Source organism: Crocuta crocuta, unplaced genomic scaffold (assembly GCF_008692635.1).
Source record: "Crocuta crocuta isolate KB4526 unplaced genomic scaffold, BGI_CrCroc_1.0 scaffold68, whole genome shotgun sequence".
NCBI classification, from domain to species: domain Eukaryota; kingdom Metazoa; phylum Chordata; class Mammalia; order Carnivora; family Hyaenidae; genus Crocuta; species Crocuta crocuta.
In genome coordinates this window covers 1,788,685-1,807,299 of record NW_027532426.1, presented here as the reverse complement: position 1 = coordinate 1,807,299, position 18,615 = coordinate 1,788,685, and the positions used below count along the sequence as shown (strand labels likewise).

The window sequence follows — 18,615 nt, the reverse complement described above, 5'->3', positions numbered from 1 at the left end:
TGACATGCCAGCCGGGGTCAGGACCAGTCGGCTTCAGTCTGCATGGTCACAGAGCTCTTGGTTTGGTCACTTTTTTTGTGCCCTGGAAACTGACCACCACAATTGTGAAATATGATTTTCTATTATATACTGGACCATACAACTGGCTCCTTAAGGCTTTCCGAAGGATGTGTTACAAGAAAACAAACAAACAAAGGAAAAGGGATAAAACCAAGTGTGACATTTAAAAAGTTTAGCAATCAAAGTGAAAAAAGTCAGTCAGAGAAAGACAGATATCATATAGATTCAGTCATATGTGGAACTGGAGAAACTTAACAGAGGACCATGGTGGGAAGGGAAGGGGAAAAATAGTTTCAAACAGAGAGGGAAGCAAGTCATAAGAGACTCTTTAAAAAATTTTTTTATGTTTTGTTTATTTTTGAGAGCAAGAGAGACAGAGCATGAGCGGGGGAGGGGCAGAGAGAGGGAGACACAGACTCCGAAGCAGGCTCCAGGCTCTGAGTCGTCAGCAGAGAGCCCGCTGTGGGGCTCGAACTCACAGACTGTGAGATCATGACCTGAGCCTAAGTCAGGCGCTTAACCGACTGAGTCACCCAGGCGCCCCAAGGCTTTTAAGTACAGAGAATAAACTGAGGGTTGATGGGTGGGGGTGAGAGAGAGGGGAAATTGGGTGATGGGCATCGAGGAGGGCACTTGTCGGGATGTACACGGGGTGTTGCATGTAAATGATGAATCATGGGAATCTACCCTCAAAACCAAGAGCACTCTGTATACACTGTATGTTAGCTAACTTGACACTGAATTATGTTAAAAGATAAAACAATAAATAAAATATTGAGCAGTCACATGGCACGGGCACTGATGAATCAGAATGAACGCTGGCAGCTGGCAAGACTGGAGTGGGGTCCCAGAGGCCTCTGCTCTGCACCAAGTGTTTAGTTACTGGGTGTGGGGGAAGGACTCAAGGAAAAAGACCTGGGGCCATAGTTGCGGGCATTTACGGGATCTCTGGGCAGGGGCTACTTAACCGTCCTGTGAAATATTTTGGTATTTTAATGACACGTCCCAGAACTGCTATATTCCTTCCCGTAAATGTTTACAGAAGAAAAAAAAGGTGCCTTCTCTCTTGGGCGCTCTGCTTGGGGAGAGGAGTGTGGGTGGGGTTCCCTAGTGCAGGGCATGACCTGCTGAAGCCCTACCTCAACCTTTTGTAATAACAATGTCAGGTGAGAATGGGGGAGGAGAGTGTGTATCAGAATTTCTGCGGGTCTGGTGTGCTGTTTTCATGTTTACTCTAAAGGGGAGTCAACCTACACTGAGCAGAGTTGAGGGTCACTGCTTTATTACATTACCTGGGCAACCACCGCTATGCAGTTGGCTGTGTTACTGTAGTTACTATAGTGCTATAACTTTCTTGTGTGTTTTCCTAAAGATATCCTTGTGGGGTGCCTGAATAGCTCAGTTAGTTATGCAGCCGACTCTTGATTTCAGTTGAAGTCATGATCTCATGGTTTGGATCAAGCCCCGCATGGGGCTCTGCAGTTAACAGCGTGGAGCCTGCTTGGGATTCTCTCTCTCCCTCTCTCTCTCTGCTCCTCCCCAGTGCGCGTTCTCTCTCTCTCAAAAAAAATTAAATAAATAAATAAATAAATAAATAAAAGAAATAAAACAAGATAATTTTGTATGGTGATGAGTGTTCTGATATAGTAACAACTTTTGCTAGAGTGGTCAGGCACAGCTCTACTGATGGGAATGATATAAAGGAACCAGCCCCAGGAAGGTCCCAGGGAAATGCATGTCAGGCAGAAGGAACAGTCAGCACGAAGACTGGTAGGCAGGATGAACTTGTATTCAAGGAATAACACAAAGGGCAATATGGTCAAAACTGAGGGTAGGATCAGAGATGAAGTTATGAGTAGAAGGATAAGCAAGGCCAGGTAATGCAGGTTACATACGTAACATTAAACATTGTGGGGTTTTTTTTTAGTCATTTTTCTTGAGGCATCTGAGTGGCTCTGTCAGTTGAGTGTCTGACTTTGATTCAGGTCATGATCTCATGGTTCATGAGTTTAAGCCCTGCGTCAAACTTCAGATCCTCTGTCCTCCTCTCTGCCCTCCCCCACTCAGGCTCTCCCAAAAATAAAATATTTAAAAAGAAATAAATAAAGTCATTTTTCTTGAGGTACAATCAGTGATATGCTGGTAAATACTTAATGACCAACTCTCAGGGAGGAATGAGTCCTGATATACAGTGTTAGCCAATTTCTGTGGTGTAATAAGCTAGGTGACATCACTAAATGGGGAAGAGATGTACTGAATTGGTTCTCATGAGATGGAGAAATCAGCTGTCATGAGATGGATGCCACTAGGTGTAATTGACAGAAATATTAATTCGCCCATTTTATGTGTACAGGACTAGAAATATTGACAAATGTACATTGTTGTGTAAGAATTTACATTTGGAGGCACCTGGGTGACTCAGTCAGTTGAATATCCGACTTTGGCTCAGGTCATGATCTCGTGGTTCGTGAGTTTGAGCCCCACGTCAGGCTCCCCCATCGGGCTCTGTGCTGACAGCTCAGAGCCTGACTCTGCTTCAGATTCTGTGTCTCCCACTTTGCTTCTCTTTCCCCTGCTCACACTCTGTCTTTCTCCTTCAAAAAAAATAAACATTAAAAAAATTGTTTTAAAGAATTTATATTTGGCAGCACCACTATAATGAGGTAGGATTTGATGATAGGTGGGAAAGGTGGTATAAGTTCCTTCAGCATTTAGGTAATAGCAAGATCTTTTTCTAAGTGGAATTTTCTCCAAGTTTATAATACATTGTTTCATATAATCCGATGGAGGATCTTGTCAGGCATTTTGACTGTAGTGGCCTCTGGCTAAGATTCATTAGAAGAAGATAATAAAAGTAACTCAAGGATAATGCTGGTATCTTTAAAGGATCCCAGTATTTTCTTTGCTTAACATATTCAGATCAAGCCTGAAATAAAATTTTCATGGAGAGCCCATCCATAGAAGATTGAGAGTCATCGAAGGATCTAGGGGTGATATTTGATCTGAGGAAATTATATTTTCAGTTCATCTGATTTATTTCTCTTTACTAGAGATAAATCCATTGGTCAAGAGAGTTATGAGTATCAAGCCTACTTTGTAATGCAAGTGAATGACTCCATTAGTAGAACCTGGATTCTAAACCAGGACATTTGCTTTAACCTCCTTATATTTGGGATGTTGTTTAAATACCTATTCAAAAAGAAAATGAGATTTGAAAATTTGTCATTATAAATATTGAGTATTAAAAAATGAGTTAGCATTCATTGAGTGCTCGCTCCCTAAGTGCATGATCCAAGAGTTTATTTGTTTAATCTTTACAATAACCCCTTGAGAGAAGTAGTTATTATTTTATAGATGAACCTGAAATGTATACATTGTAGCTATTATGAAAAAGAAGAAGCTTGTTATTGTATCAAGCTGGGGGGATTTAAGGGAAAGCATTTTTATTCCTTCTGATTTTGTCTCATTTTGAATTATTGGGAAAGCCTGATGAAAATCTAGGGGGAAACCTGTCAATTATTTTTAAAAAGCTTCTTTTTTTTAAAATAATTTGAAAAAGTGTTTATTTATTTTTGAGAGAGAGAAAGAGACAGAGTGCGAGCTAAGGAGGGGCAGAGAGAGACAGAGACACAGAATCCGAAGCAGGCTCCAGGGTCCGAGCTGTCAGTATAGAGTCTGATGTGCGGCTTGAACGCATGAGCAAGGTCATGACCTGAGCTGAAGTCAGATGCCCAACTGACTGAGCCACCCAGGCACGCCTAAAATTTTCATCTAAATTAAAGGCTGTTAAATGTTCATACATGTGTACCACAGACATGAATGTTTTAAATATGACAATACCACCAGGGCTAACTTGCTAAAGGAAGAAGGTTTATTGAATTCAAAGAACTGAAGTTTTCTATAGGACAATTAAGTGAGTCATCATATTTGTATGCGACATTCTTCCAGATGAGTGGGGAGATACCGCTATCGATTGCCCAGACAGTGCTCATATTTCAGTAACAGAAAGAAAACAGGACAGGCATTTTTCTTAGGCTTGCTCATTTTTCCAGACACAGTACTCTCTCTTCTTGGATAGTAGCTGGCAAATACTCTTTCTTGTGTCTCGAATTAATTGCTTTGAGATTTCTCTTCCAGGGAGTGCAGCCTGGTGGTAAGTATTTTGCTTCGTTGGTCTACCTCCTCAAGAACTTTCTTAACCACTATGGCTTTGGCCAGATCTAAAAATTAAAATTTAAAAGGAGATTTTAGAGAGTCGGGAAAAAGATGAATAAGTTCACAATAGCTAAAATGTGGAAGCAGCCCAAGTGTCCACCAATGGATGAGTAGATAAACAAAGTATGGTATATCCATACAATGGAATATTATTCAGCCTTCAAAAGGAAAGGACATTCTGACACATGCTACAACAGAGATGAATCTTGAAGATACTATGCTCAGTGAAAGAAGTCAATCACAAAAAGATAAATATTGTATGATTCCACTTATGTGAGGGACCTAGAGTAGTCAAATGTATAGAGAAGGAAAGGAGCATGGTAGTTGCCTGGCGCTGGGAGAAGGGGGTAACAGGAAGCTATTATTTAATAGTTATAGAGCAGGATGAAAAGAGTTATACAGATGGACGATGTTGATGGTTGTGCCACAATATAAATGTACTTAATGCCACTGAACTGTACGCTTAAAATCGTGAAGACAGTAAAGTTTGTGTTCTGTGTATTTTACCATAATGAAAAAATTGAAAAAAAAAGATGAATAAGAAATTATATCAATGAAAAGAGTAATAGGATATTGAATAGGATGACTATGCAGGAAGCACAAATAGATGAACTTTTGATGAATTTTGACTTCTTGGTTCCCTAAAAACATGGCAACATATTACACTGTTTAAAATGAGCACATATCACCAAAGTTAGATATCCAGCACACGCTGATATCTACTGCAAATCCTTATCATATCTGTTCTTACTAAGCCCTGGGAATATAAAAACAGCCAAGCTGGACATTGCAAATGAAATACTACAGCATAAAAACAGAATTCCATTTTGGGGTGCCTCGGTGGTTCAGTCAGCTGAGCATCTGATTCTTGATTTCCTCTTGGGTCATGGTCTCACGGTTGGTAAGTTCGAGCCCTGCATAGGGCTCTGCGCTGGCAGTGCAAAGCCTGCTTGGGGATTCTCTGTCTCCCTGTCTCTCTGTCCCCCCACCCCATAAATGAACAAACTTAAAAAAAAACCCACAGAATTTCATGTTAATTACCTCTGACTTGATTTCCCACGTTTCCAGATCCATAATCTTTAGACTTGTAACCTCCAGACTTGCAAGCCCTGTGAACACATTATTGTTGGAAACATAACCAAAGAGAGTAATTCAGAGAGAACCCCTTCAATTCTAGATCACTCTAACATTTTCTTTAGCTGTTTGGTGAGAACAGTTGCCGTGGGTTACACAGTTGGAATGATTCAGCATCGAGAGGTGATATATTTGTCATACCTTTAATACAAGGCCTACCATATTTTGGTTTTGTCAGCTGTTGCTAATTTGTATGCTGGCAGGCCCGTATTCTGTCTGATGTTTAGCATTTGTGACAATACATGCGGTCATGTCAGTTTACATTCTCTTTTCAGGGATCCAAGTTTCAAGCGGACGTCAGTACAGGACATCGTCCCTGTAAATTGTGTTACTCACCCATCGTCCCCGCCGATGAGGAGGCAGTAGGTCTCAATTTCCTTTTCCAGGTGGACCTTGATGTCGAGCAGCTGCTCGTACTCCAGTTTCTGGCCCTCCGTCTCGGTTCGGACCTGGTGCAGCTGTTCCTCCAGGGCCCCGATCTGAGCCTGGATCTGGGCGAGCTGCGTGCAGTAGTTCCCTTCGGTCTCGGTCAGGGAGCACTCCAGGGAGTGTTTCTATCAGGGAACAATAAAGAACCTGAGACCCATACAGATAGGCAGAAATTTACTCTGATAGATGACTTTTTTCTCTTGTGAATTTCATCTACAATTGTGTTCAATTTCACATGGGCACATAGTGAAGACTATGACATTCTTAAAAAGGAGCACGTCTCTCTTTGGTTGAATAAACTGGAGACGTGAATGTGGCTGTTTTGGCTCTTCTATGTAAAATCCTATTCTTTTCTGATGTTCAAAGTTAATTACATACCTGAATATGTGGTTATGTTCCTACAACGTTTAGAAGCCTTGCAACCAACTGGTGCATATTAAAAAAAATTTTTTTTTCAACGTTTATTTTTGAGAGAGAGAGTGTGAGAGAGCGAGCATGAGTAGGGGAGGAGGGGCAGAGAGAGAGGTAGACACAGAATCTGAAAAGTCTGCAGGCTCGCATACCGTGGCTAAGAGAGACTGAAGTTCAATTTCCAGGGTTTGGAGATTGCGCTTCATTTCAGTCAGCTCATTACGGGCTGAGGTGGTGGCCCCGACGTCCTCGGAGATCTGCTGTTGCAGCGAAGCGCTCTGAAAAGGTATAAACGAGGGTGCAAATCTTAGTTTTGTGACCGTCACGAAGAGGCGGAGGGATCGTTTTCTGGACAAGACTTACCTTCTCGTTGAACCAGGCCTCCGCATCCCTGCGGTTCTGCTCGGCCAGGTCTTCGTACTCGGCCCGCATGTTGTTCAGCAGGACCGTAAGGTCCACCCCGGGCGCCGCGTTCATCTCCACGTTCACGTTCCCACCAGCTGCGCACTGCAGGGCCTGCATTTCCTAGAGGTAGAAAAGTGTGCGGCTCAGGTGTGCTGGGATCTCATAGACCGTCCAGAGGCGTAGCTTTGCAAGGGTTCTTGGAGTACATTTGGCTCCACCTTCCCAGCTAAGCAACGACCCTTCTCTGCTTTCTATATTTCCCGTCTCACGAAGCAGCCTGTTTCCTTATGGGAGAAGTTTTAAACTGTTCAGAGCTCTTCCATATGGTGAACCATAGCCCTGCTTTTATAACTCCACTGGTTTTAGTTCTGTTGTGCAGAAAGTCTTAATTCCTTTTCTGAATGAAAAGTCCTTAAGATCTTTAAAATGAATTATCCGTCATCTCTTATCCTATTCATCTAAAGCTGAAATGTCTCCATATTGGTGGACTGGTCTTTCCACTTAGCAGCTTGGAGATATTCTTGACTCAGCTAGATACATTGAACACAGCATGAACAGGGTCGAGGGGCTGAGTCTGAATAATTCTGAACAGTTGAAAAAATTATATAAATATTTATGTTCATTTATAAATGTGTATTTATAATGGATAAAGGAAGAACATCATCCTCTATAGCATCCTAGCTATTTAAGAAGCTGTTAAGCTTACCCAGGGATATTACAGGATTATAATGGACTTTGGTGTCAGACACAATTCTCTGTGAATTCTGGTTCTGCCTTATAGTGGCTAGGTGAACTTGAGAAAGTTGCTTACCTTCTTTAAATATCAATATTCTTATCTGAAAATTGAGGATTAAAATCCTTCTCTGCGTTGTTGAAAGGTGTGGAAAAAGCTATTAGTAAAGCAACCAATCATTATATATATCATATAAATGCTAAATACATGCTAGTCATTGAGCCCAACGGAAGGCTTGAACTCACCACCCCCAAGATCAAGACCTAAGCTAAGATGAAGACCTGGATGCTTAACCGACTGAGCCAACCAGGCACCCTGAAGTTGGAGTCAGTCTTGCAGTCAAAGTCCATGTTATTGCATCTGTGGTGTGTGCTGTTGGGATGCAGGGAGTTTGTTCTAAGATTGTGGATGGCAGCCATTGCTGCTAAGACTGGACACTGAAATAACATGGGTCAGCTCATGTCTCGCCTGCAGAAACTCCTCTCCACCCATGTTCCTGGGCTTGGACTGGTCCTAATGACGATCAATAATGAGGTTTTCTTTCCTTCCTGCCCCAAGCTCCAGCGCTCTCCCTCCCTGGTAGTCCCAAATCTCTATCACAAGATGTGTTTTTTTCTCTATCACAAGATACAATTTTTACTTCAGAAGATTTAGTGAAACCTTCTCCAGTTCAAGGAGAAAAAGATAAAAGAAAAGATGCATGTGGGTTTGCCTGTGAGTGAGGCATTAAAAAAGTCAATTGGATTTAATTTATCAAAAATGTATTCAGTAACAGCCATAAGCCTACCCACAGTTGACCCCGTATATCCATAAAAATGTTGTTCTTCAAGTAGTTATTTTTACAAGACGGCCTCATAACGAATCAAGTCGCATTTTTAGCCTGATCTCCTATATTTAAGTAGTAGGCTTGACTATAGAAGCCTTTTGGCTGTTTAAAAATATCAAATTCATTTTCAAAGAATAAAGATTTTTTTTTTCCAGAAAATGGTGGTTCTGAAAGCAATCCCAAAGATGTGTCTTAGGAACAGTGGCTGTATGATCCGACTTTGAACTAGTTTCCAACAGTGACCACTTTGAAGTATACTCTTTATTTGGAAGAAAAATTTTTGGTATAACAATTTATTTTCAGTCTATTTTTATAGACACACCTGTTAAGAATATACATCAGTATTAAATGTATATATTTAACCTGTGTATAAAGTAAATGTTTACGTGTTTTAAATCCTCCATTATCACATAGAAATTTAGATCTAGTTTTCTTAGATGTGTTTATAGTATATTTATGTAATGAGATGTAATCTCGTAACTGTACCATTTTAACTTAGCTATAATTACCTAGACAAACACTACTCTTGTAACCCTGATTGTCTGAAAAACAGGATTCTTTTTTTCTTTTTTTTTTTCCCAAGGGAAACTTGATGAGAGAGCAAGGGTGATTCTGGACAAATATCTAGCCATTCCTCAAGACAGCTCAGGCCTCATGCCTGTCTGACAGTAGGTCTTTAGTACCAGTTTCTTATTTCAGAAGTCAAGTGCATTGTCTTCTGTCAGACGGATGGTATCTCCAGAGGGATAGCAACATGCACACAGGCAGCTCTTACCTCTTTATGGTTCTTTTTCAGGTAAGTCATCTCCTCACTGAGAGTTTCATACTGAATCTCCAGATCTGTTCTGCACAAGGTGATTTCGTCCAGAACTCTGCGTAGCCCATTAACATCACTCTCTACACTCTGGTGAAGAGCCAGCTCATTTTCATACCTTAGAGAATATTAATGATTTTCCAGGATGTCATACGGTGGGAGAAATAGTCACCAATCAATGATCAAATGCTAGAAGTCTGGACTTTTGAAGTGGGAGGTTTGGCCACAAGGACATTTTCAAAGTATACTGTATGTAGAATAGCAATTATTTTCTTTAATTTGAGGCATTTCTTTGGCAGAATAGAAACTAGGGGATTGGACGCTGCTGTTAAAGCATACTTTATGTACATATATCATATATACTTATATATTGATATATATAACTTATATATATTTCTATATATGTAACACATATACTTATATATATTTATATATAGCCAAATATAAAGAAGCAATAACATTCTATTTATTTTTTTAATATTCTGCTTAAATCCAAGTGTTTTACCAGTGTTGGAATGGGAGTAATATTTAATGGAGGGAGCAAAAAATAAATTTAATGCTTTGCACTAATCACCATGCATCCTTTTCACTCTCTGAGCCTACTTACTTGAGTCTGAAATCATCCGCTGTCAGCCTGGCGTTATCAATCTGCAGGACAGCATTGGCATTGCTGGTGGTGGAAGCGATGATCTGGAAAAGCGGAGTTTGACTTTTAAAAGGCAATTTATCACAACCAATAAGATACAAGTTTTATTTTTTTTTAAGAGTAGGGAATGGAAATAATAAAAATTAATATAGTTACTAGTCAGTGACATTTTTCTCCTGAGTTTCACCAATGGAATTTATTCAATGCTTATTTCCAAACCTAAATTGAAATTCCCTTTAAGAAATTACACATAGGGACGATAAATGTCTTCAGTATTCAGTGAAGAAAGGAAAAGAACGTTTAGAAAAATGATTGCGAAGTGTAATTTCTTACCTGGTTTTTAAGATCATCAATTATTGGGAAGTATCTGCTGTAATCATGATCAAGACCCCGGCAGGAACCAGGCCCAAATTTCTCATACCAGCCCTTGATCTTCTGCTCCAGGTCGGCGTTGGCCTCCTCCAGGGCGCGCACATTCTCCAGGTAGGAGGCCAGCCGGTCGTTGAGGTTCTGCATGGTCACCTTCTCGTTGCCCGACAGGAGGCCTCCCTCATTCAGCGTAAAGCCAGCACAGAGATTGCTTCCCCCCGCGTTTCCTCCTGATGAACTGCCCCCAAAGGCACACGAGAAACTGCTTCCAATTCCGGGCATGCTGCAAGCATTTCCAGCTGCAAAGCTGGCGCCCCCGCCGGAGAGCCTGAGCGACCCTGCAGTAGGACGGGAGCAGGCCCTCCTGGACCCGCTGGAAAGTCGCAGAGACATGGTATCAAGACAAACGCAGTGCACAGCTGTCTCGGAAGAAGTCAGAATGGAGCACCTCCTCTTCTCAACTCTTTTGTTTGCCTTTTTATAGACAATTCCCAAGTATGTTCTGGATGAAATTCTGCCTACATAGAGTAAAACATGGCTTGCCAGCCTCAGCAAGTTAGCGTAATTGGATGATTTTTCCTAATTAGTAACTAACTTAGCTGGGCTCCTGTCTGTAGGAGGGCAGTTGCCCTCAGGTTGGTGGTTATCTGAGAAATGGGTCTGGGTGGAGCAATGTCAGTTTCCTTATTACATCTTTAAATGGTGAGTGAGTCACTCTTCACTTCCACCCTTAGAAGATAAAACTCGTCCGTCCGCCACACAGTAAGAATCTGGCGTCATGGTTTTGGGCCATTAGGCTAATAGATATTGATGCTTCTGAGACTCTTTTCTACTTTTATTTTCACAGTTCTTTCCACATAAGGAGAGGACAGACCCGTAATTGTTCCCCCCAAACGGTCCTTCCATTATTAGTTTTCCCTCCTTCTCGGCACTGTTTCTAATGGGAGCCTCCATTTTGGCTGCTGTGCGTCATCTCCTGTTGACACTTACTTACGTTTGGGGATAGTTGTCTTATCCATTTTGGCAATTAGGAACACACCCTTAATTGCTGTTGTGTGTTGCGGGAGTTTGGAAGGACATTAACGTATCTCCTGACCCTGCAAAAATCTAAAGCAAACCTGGAAATATTTCATCTGTTTTTATTTCACCGTGGCTTAGCTTAGGTGAAAGTCATCAGTCACATAATTATTTACTGGGTGTGGATTCCCATATATTTATTGAAAACCCTGAATATTTTGGAAAATTTTGAAACATCTGGAAATTGACTCGTGGACGCAATTTCCACAAATATTTATTAGGTGAGGCTGTCACAGACTCCGTCATTCGTTTATTTAACAAATATTTATTAAACATTTGTTATATGCCTTTCACTGTTTTGGGCCCTTGGGATAAGCAGAATCATGCATTATTTGTCTTTTGGTGACCGGCTTATTTCATTTAGCGTAATGTCCTCAAGGTTCAACCATGTTGTAGCGTGTATCAGAATTTCTTTTCTTTTTAAGGCTGAAGAATGTTCCATTGCGTATATATACTATATTTTGTTTATCCATTCATCAGTTGATGGACATTAAGTTTGCGTTTACCTTTTGGCTATTGTGATTAATGCTATTACGAACATGGGTGTACAAATATCTGCTCAGGTCCCTGCTTTTATTTCCCATGGGAATATGCCCCAAAGTAGAATGACTAGATCATGTGGTAATTCTATTTTTAATTTTTTGAGGAAATGCCATAGTGCTTTTCATAGTAGCTGCATTATTTCACATTCCCGTCCGTAGTGAACAAGGGTTCCAATTTCTGCACATCACTACCAACATTTGTTATTTTCTTTTTTTCTTTTCTTTATCGTGGCCATCCTATTGTACATCAGGTGGTGTCTCCCTGTGGTTTTGATGTGCATTTCCTTAATGTGAGTGATGTTGAGCATTCTTTTCATGTGCTTGTTGGCCATTTGCATATCTTCTCTGGAGAAATGTCTCTTCAAGTCCTTTGCCCGTTTTTAGAATCATGTTGTTTTTTTGTTGTTGAGTTGTAGGAGTTTGCTGTATATTCTGGATATTAACCCATTATCATTTCATTGTTAAACAGGTTGAATTTATCACTCTTTTTATTTTTGGATTGTGATTCTATTATCTTACTTATGGAATGATTAATTCCCCAAGCTCATACAAATATTTTCTTATTTTGGTTTCTAAACACTTAATCATTTTGCCTTCACGTTTAACGCTTTGGTAGTTTGGAATAATTTTTTAGTATTCTTTTTTTAAAAATCTTTGATATAGAATCAAATTTCATTTTTAAAACTGTGGGTAATGGGGGCACCTGGGTGGCTCAGTTGGTAAGGTATCACACTTTGGTTCAGGTCATGATTTCCTCCGTTTGTGAGTTTGAGCCCCATGTCGGGCTCTCTGCTTTCTGCTTTGGATCTTCTGTCCCTCCCTCTCTCTGCCCTTCCCCCACTTGTTCTCTCTCTCTCTCAAAAATAAATAAACATTAAAAAATGTGGATACTGAAGGGTGCCTGGGTGGCTTAGTAGGTTAAGCGTCCGACTTTCGCTTAGGTCATGATCTCGCGGTTTATGGGTTCGGGCCCCGCGTCGGGCTCTGTGCTGACTGCCAGCTCAGAGCCTGGAGCCTGTTTCAGTCTGTGACTCCCTCTCTCTCTGACCCTCCCCTGTTCACGCTGTCTCTCTCTCTCTCTCTCTCCTAGAAATTAAAAAAAAAAAATGTGGATACTGATACTTTCAGCAAATTTGCTGAATGGTGCCATCCTTTCCCTGTAGTGCCTGGCTGGCTCAGTCGGTTAAGCGTCCGACTTTGGCTCAGGTCATGATCTCGTGGTTTGTGGGTTCGAGCCCTGCATTGGGCTCTGTGCCAGCCAGAGCCTGGAGCCTGTTTCAGATTCTGTGTCTCCCTCTCTCTCTGACCCTCCCCTGCTCACGCTGTCTGTCTCTCTCTCTCTTAGAAATAAATTTTTTAAAAAAAGTGTCCAATGCCTCCTCTGTCCTTAAAATCTTCATATAGGTGAGGGTTCATTTGGTAGCAGTTTTGTGTCTGTGCCAGAACTGTAACATTTTAGTCGCAATTGGTCCATAATGTAACATGATATTTGGTAAGGCAAGAACTTCACCAAGTCTTTGCCATCAAGTCAAATTTTCCTTCTACATTTCTCTTATATAAATTTAAAAATCAGCTTTTTAATTATAATCAGATCTTAAGATGTGCCTTAAATCTATAGAGATAGGTGAGAAAATTTGACATCCCTATGATATTGTGTATATCTATCCAGAAAACTGGTTCTTATTTCCACTTATTGAGGTCTCCATTAGGTTCTATAGATTTTGCCAACACATGGTCATGTAGCTACTACCATAACCAAGATATAGAACAGCTCCCTTACCCACCCCCCCAGTTCCTCTGCAGCCCTTTGTACTCCATCTCTGCCCACAGCCCCAGCTCCAGACAAACACTGATCACTTTTCTAGGTCTGTCACTTTGCCCCAGGATGTCATATACATGGAATCAGACAGTCAATTCTTTGAGTCTGACTTTTTCACTTGGCATAACGCAGGTACTGCAGTTTGTTTATCCACTCACTAGTTGAAGGACAGTGAGTTGTTTCCAGTCTTTGATGAATATGAATAAAGCCACTATAAGTATTCACAAACAGGGTTTTATGTAAGTGTAAGTTTGATTTTATTTAATATGAAGGAGTGGGATTGCTGGGCCATATATATAGATACATGTTTAATATTATAATAAACTGATGGAGCACCTGGGTGGCTCAGTCGGTTAAGCTTCTGACTCTTGATCTATGGGCGGCTTAGGTCATGATCTCTTAGTGCTTGAGATCAAGCACCATGTCAGGCTCCGCACTGACGGTGTAGAGCCAGTTTGGGTCACTCTCTCTCAATAAATAAATAAATAGACAAACAAACTTTAAAAAGTCATTGTACCACTTTGCATTTTCATCAACAATGAATGAGAGTCCTAGTTGCTCCTTATCCTTACCAGCCCTTGCTATTGCCAGTTTAAAAAAATATGTTTTATGTATTCTAATAGATGTGTGGTGGTATCTCAATGTGGTTTAAATCTTCCATTTCCTTAATAACTCATAATGTTGAGCATCTTCTCATGTGCTCATTTGCCATCCATATCTCTTCTCTGGTGAGACATCAGTTCCATTCTTTTGCCCATTTATGTATCGGAATGTTTTGCATTCTTACTATTGAGTTGTGAGGATTCTTTATATATTCTAGATACAAGCACTTTATCAAATAAGTGATTTGCAAGCATTTTCTCATAATGCGTGTCTTGTCTTTTCATTTTTATAAGTTTTATTTATTTAAGTAATCTCTACATCCGATATGGGGCTTGCATTCACAATCCTGAGATCAAGAGTTGCACAATCCTCTGACTGAGCCAGACAGGCACCCCTTGTCTTTCCATTTTCTTAAATAGCACACATTTTTCATGTTGATGCAGTCCAAATGAACATACATATATATTTTATCTTTCAAATTATGCTTTGGGTTTCATATGTAATGAATTTATGCCTAAACCAAAGTTATATTTTTTTCCCCATGGTTTCTTCTAAAATTAAAAAAAATTTTGAGGAGTGTCTGGGTGGCTCAGTCGGTTAAGCTTCCAACTTCGGCTCAGGTCATGATCTCACAGTCTGTGAGTTCGAGCTCCACATCGGGCTCTGGGCTAACAGCTTAGAGCCTGGAGCCTGCTTCGGATTCTGTGTCTCCCTCTCTTTCTGCCTCTGCCTCACTTGTTTTTTCTCTCTGTCTCAAAAATAAGTAAACATTAAAAAATCTTTTTTTGAAATAACTATAGGTTTATAGAAAAGTGCAAAAAAATGCAAAGAAATGTTCAGGGAGGTCCTGTGCACCCTTCACCCGGACCCCCCAATGCTAACATCTTATATAATGGGAAAACCAGTTTTAAAACCAGGAAAACACTTTTAAAACCAGGAAATTGACATTCATATAATCCATAGCGTTTAATCAGATTCTGCCAGTTATACATGCATTTATTTGTGTGTGCAAGCATGTGCACCTGTGTGTAGCTCTATGCAATTTTATCACATGTGCAGCCTCATGCAACCTCCACCACACTCAAGATACTAATTGTACCATGTTCACAAGACTCTCTCATGCTGACCCCTGTATAGCCACACCCACCCTCTTCCTCCCAATCCCTAACCCCTGGCAACCATGAATCCGTTCTCCATCCTATAATTATTTTCTGTCACAAATGTGCTATAAATGCAATAATGCAATGTGTGTTCTTATGGATTTGTCTATTACTTCTTTCTACTTTATTAGTTTTTGCTTCATGTGTTTTGAAGTTTTCTTGTTTTTATATTTAGGATTGCTTTTTCTGATATTAACACAACCACTCCTGATTTATTAAAAGTAAATTAAAATTTATTTTTAAAAAATTGAGATATAATTATCATTGTATTAGTTTCAGGTGTATAACATAACGATTCCATATATGTATATATTACAAAATGATCACTAGGGTAAGTCAAGAACATTCATCACCCCACATAGTCACAAATTTAAAAAATTTTTTTGGATTAATGTTGCGTGATATATCTTTTTTTTAAATATTTTTATTTATTTCTAGGAGAGAGAGAGAGACAGCATGAGCAGGGAAGGGTCAGAGAGAGAGGGAGACACAGACTCTGAAACAGGCTCCAGGCTCTGAGCTGGCAGTCAGCACAGAGCCCGACGTGGGGCTCGAATCCACAAACCGCGAGATCATGACCTAATCGAAAGTCGGACGCTTAACCGACTAAGCCACCCAGGCGCCCCTGTTGCGTGAGATATCTTTTTCCATCCTTTCAATTTCAAGCTGCCTGTATTTGTTATGTTTGAAGCGAATCTTTTGTAGACACTATATATGTGAGTTGCACTCTAAAGAAATTCATGCACACGTAGTAGGTACCACGTACAGAATGTTTATTTTATTTTTTAAATTTCTTTTTAATGTTTATTTTTGAGAGAGAGAGTGCAAGCAGGAGAGGGGCAGAGGGAGAGGCAGACACAGTATCTGAAGCAGGCTCCAGGCTCTGAGCTATCAGCACAGAGCCCGACGCGGGGCTCGAACACATGAACCGTGAGATCATGACCTGAGCCGAAGTCAGATGCCTAACTTACTGAGCCACCCAGGCACCCCTGTACTGAATATTTATAGTAGCATTGTTCATACTGGTCCCCAATTGGAAGCAATTCAAAAGGAGATTGCACAAATTGTGCCAAATATTTTAAAAGTTTTGCCAACATGGTGGTTGTGTAATGGTGTCTGCTTCCATTTCTCTGATTGAGGGGGAGGTTGAACACTTTTCATACACATACTGGCCTTTTAGGATTTCTCCTGGCACACTGTGGGTATCATTCTACTCTCTTTTGGGTTCCATTATTGCTGTTGAAAAGTTGGCGTTCATTCTTGCTGCCACTCATTTGAAGGTAATCATTTCCCCCCATGTGCCTGATTTTAAAGATATTCTGTTTGAAAGAATGAACAATGATGATTTCATCGAAGAAGTGACCATAGCTGGTTAGCCAAGAACGACAGCCCTGGAATTGTAGCCCTGGGTCCAAATCACACCACTGGGCAAATTTGAACACATGGTTTAAACTCTTTAAATCCTAGCTTCTTTATTGGTAAGATTGTGGATTTCTTTTTATCTTGTCTTTAGCGTTACTTTGATCTGATCCATGTGCATTCCATTTTATTTCAATGTGTAGGGCTTCTTTAATCTGTGAACTGGTGTCTTTCATCAGTTTTGGAAAATTTTCACCTCTTATCTCTTCAAATCTTGCCTTACCCCAATTGTCTCTGTTTTATCCTTCTGAAAGCCAAAAAAAGGTTTACTTTCTCTATTCTGACGTTAAACCAATTGCTAGAGCTAGATCTAGGGCCCGTTCTGAGGGTCTGAAGCTTATTCAGTTTTGGTCCTCAGATGGTGGTACTGGCAGAGGTACTGTAGAAATTGAAAGGCAAACCTATATTTGAGTGAAAGAAGTGTTACTTTTGTTAAGGAAAATTTGCTGTTCCCTCCAGGGTAAAGGAATTCAGTAGACTCATCCTGATAGCATGTAGTTAGTTTTCTTTCTTAAAAAATGGTACCATCTCAAGGGCTCCATTTCTATGTCTGCTGATGACAGGTCAGTAGCTTGACCAGCCTTAGAGAGAAGGATCTCATGCACTGGGTAGAAGTAGAGCCTCCATATCTGCCATAATGGCCACAGTGGGCTTGACAGTGGCTTATTGACAGTGGGCTTATTGTGCAAGCTCATTATGAAGAAGGAGCCTGGCTGACCTCCACAAGATGAATCAGTTTGTCTACATAGTCGTGGACTCGTTCTCTGGGGTGACTGTACTGTAGAGGGCATTAAAATGAGTCACAAAGAGCCATATGTCTTGTGCTCACTCCCAGAGGAATGCAATTTTCATAACTTATGGACTTGTCATATGTGAAGATTTCTTATAGGAATTGTGCAAAAAACAAAATTTATAAAAGTTCTTGTGTATAAGAGCATAAAGCAGTACTGAACATGACAAATATGTTGCATTACCCATTATATTCCTGACAGGAGGAGATTTTTGTCTTTAGTAGGCATGGGTGAAAATGAATTCTCTACAGTTTTACATATCTGATGACTTAAAAGATTCTCCATAGACTAGCTTCTGGCCCCATGCACTTCATACCTTGTATCTCTTCTGTTGTCTACATATTTCTATTGCCGTGTGCTGTAAGATACGTTCATATCACAACTTGCAACCTTGTGCCTTTATGATATGACACTCCAGGGACACGGTGGGCAGTGGGAAAATTCCTAGAAGCCTCCCAGGGAAATGATGAGAACCTCATTAACATATTCCACTATGCTCAATTCAACTGCCTTTGACTTAGGCTGCCTTTATGTCCATAAGCTTACAATAAGTCAGTTCATGTCTGGGAATATGCCTGGTTAATTGCATCCTTTACATTCCCTCAGATACTACATTTAGATAATAAATTGTATGGTCACCCTATCTTAGACATGATAGGTCACCCCCAGACAAGAGGGAAAGAGTGATAGAGGAGAAATTGGAGTAGAAAGAGATAGCAGTCTTGACCGATAGTGCTAAAATTATCTTAGTTTTGCACGAATTTTACAAAAATGGCTATACAAACATAATGCTAGGGCCCTTCCTGTGCTAATGAGAGACCTTGAGGCTTATGCATCATTAATGTCATGGTAAATTCGTCTGTCAATATCCCTACCCTCAGCATCTTCCCTCAGCCTGGTCCACTCTCCTACTTGGTTCTTCCAAGTGCTGAATCTTTCCTGGAGTCTGTGGGGTCAGTTAGTTCCTTGAACATGTATTCTTTGCTGTTGTTGTTGAGCCCTTCTTCCACCATTCTGAGCCAGCAGGCTTTCTCCACTATGGTAGGAGCAGACAGATGAACGTACGACAAAATGGAAAAACAGCCATCCAGATTCAGATTCAACAAACTAAAATGAACTGATCACGCATGCAGATTAGCCATTATAAAGGTGAACAAATCCC

General features: G+C 40.5%; 1 protein-coding gene across 1 annotated transcript; it reads right to left on the bottom strand.

Moving 5' to 3' along the window:
• Nucleotides 1-3,909: 3,909 nt before the first annotated feature.
• On the bottom strand, nt 3,910-10,688 carry KRT25 (keratin 25). Its single transcript, XM_077779240.1, has 8 exons — nt 10,007-10,688; nt 9,635-9,717; nt 8,989-9,145; nt 6,613-6,774; nt 6,402-6,527; nt 5,746-5,963; nt 5,317-5,384; nt 3,910-4,280 (listed from the first exon to the last, which is right to left on the bottom strand). Exons 1-8 carry the CDS (start codon nt 10,433-10,435, stop codon nt 4,171-4,173), a joined length of 1,353 nt encoding a protein of 450 aa, XP_077635366.1. The 5' UTR covers nt 10,436-10,688; the 3' UTR covers nt 3,910-4,170.
• Between the last annotated feature and the right edge of the window lie 7,927 nt (nt 10,689-18,615).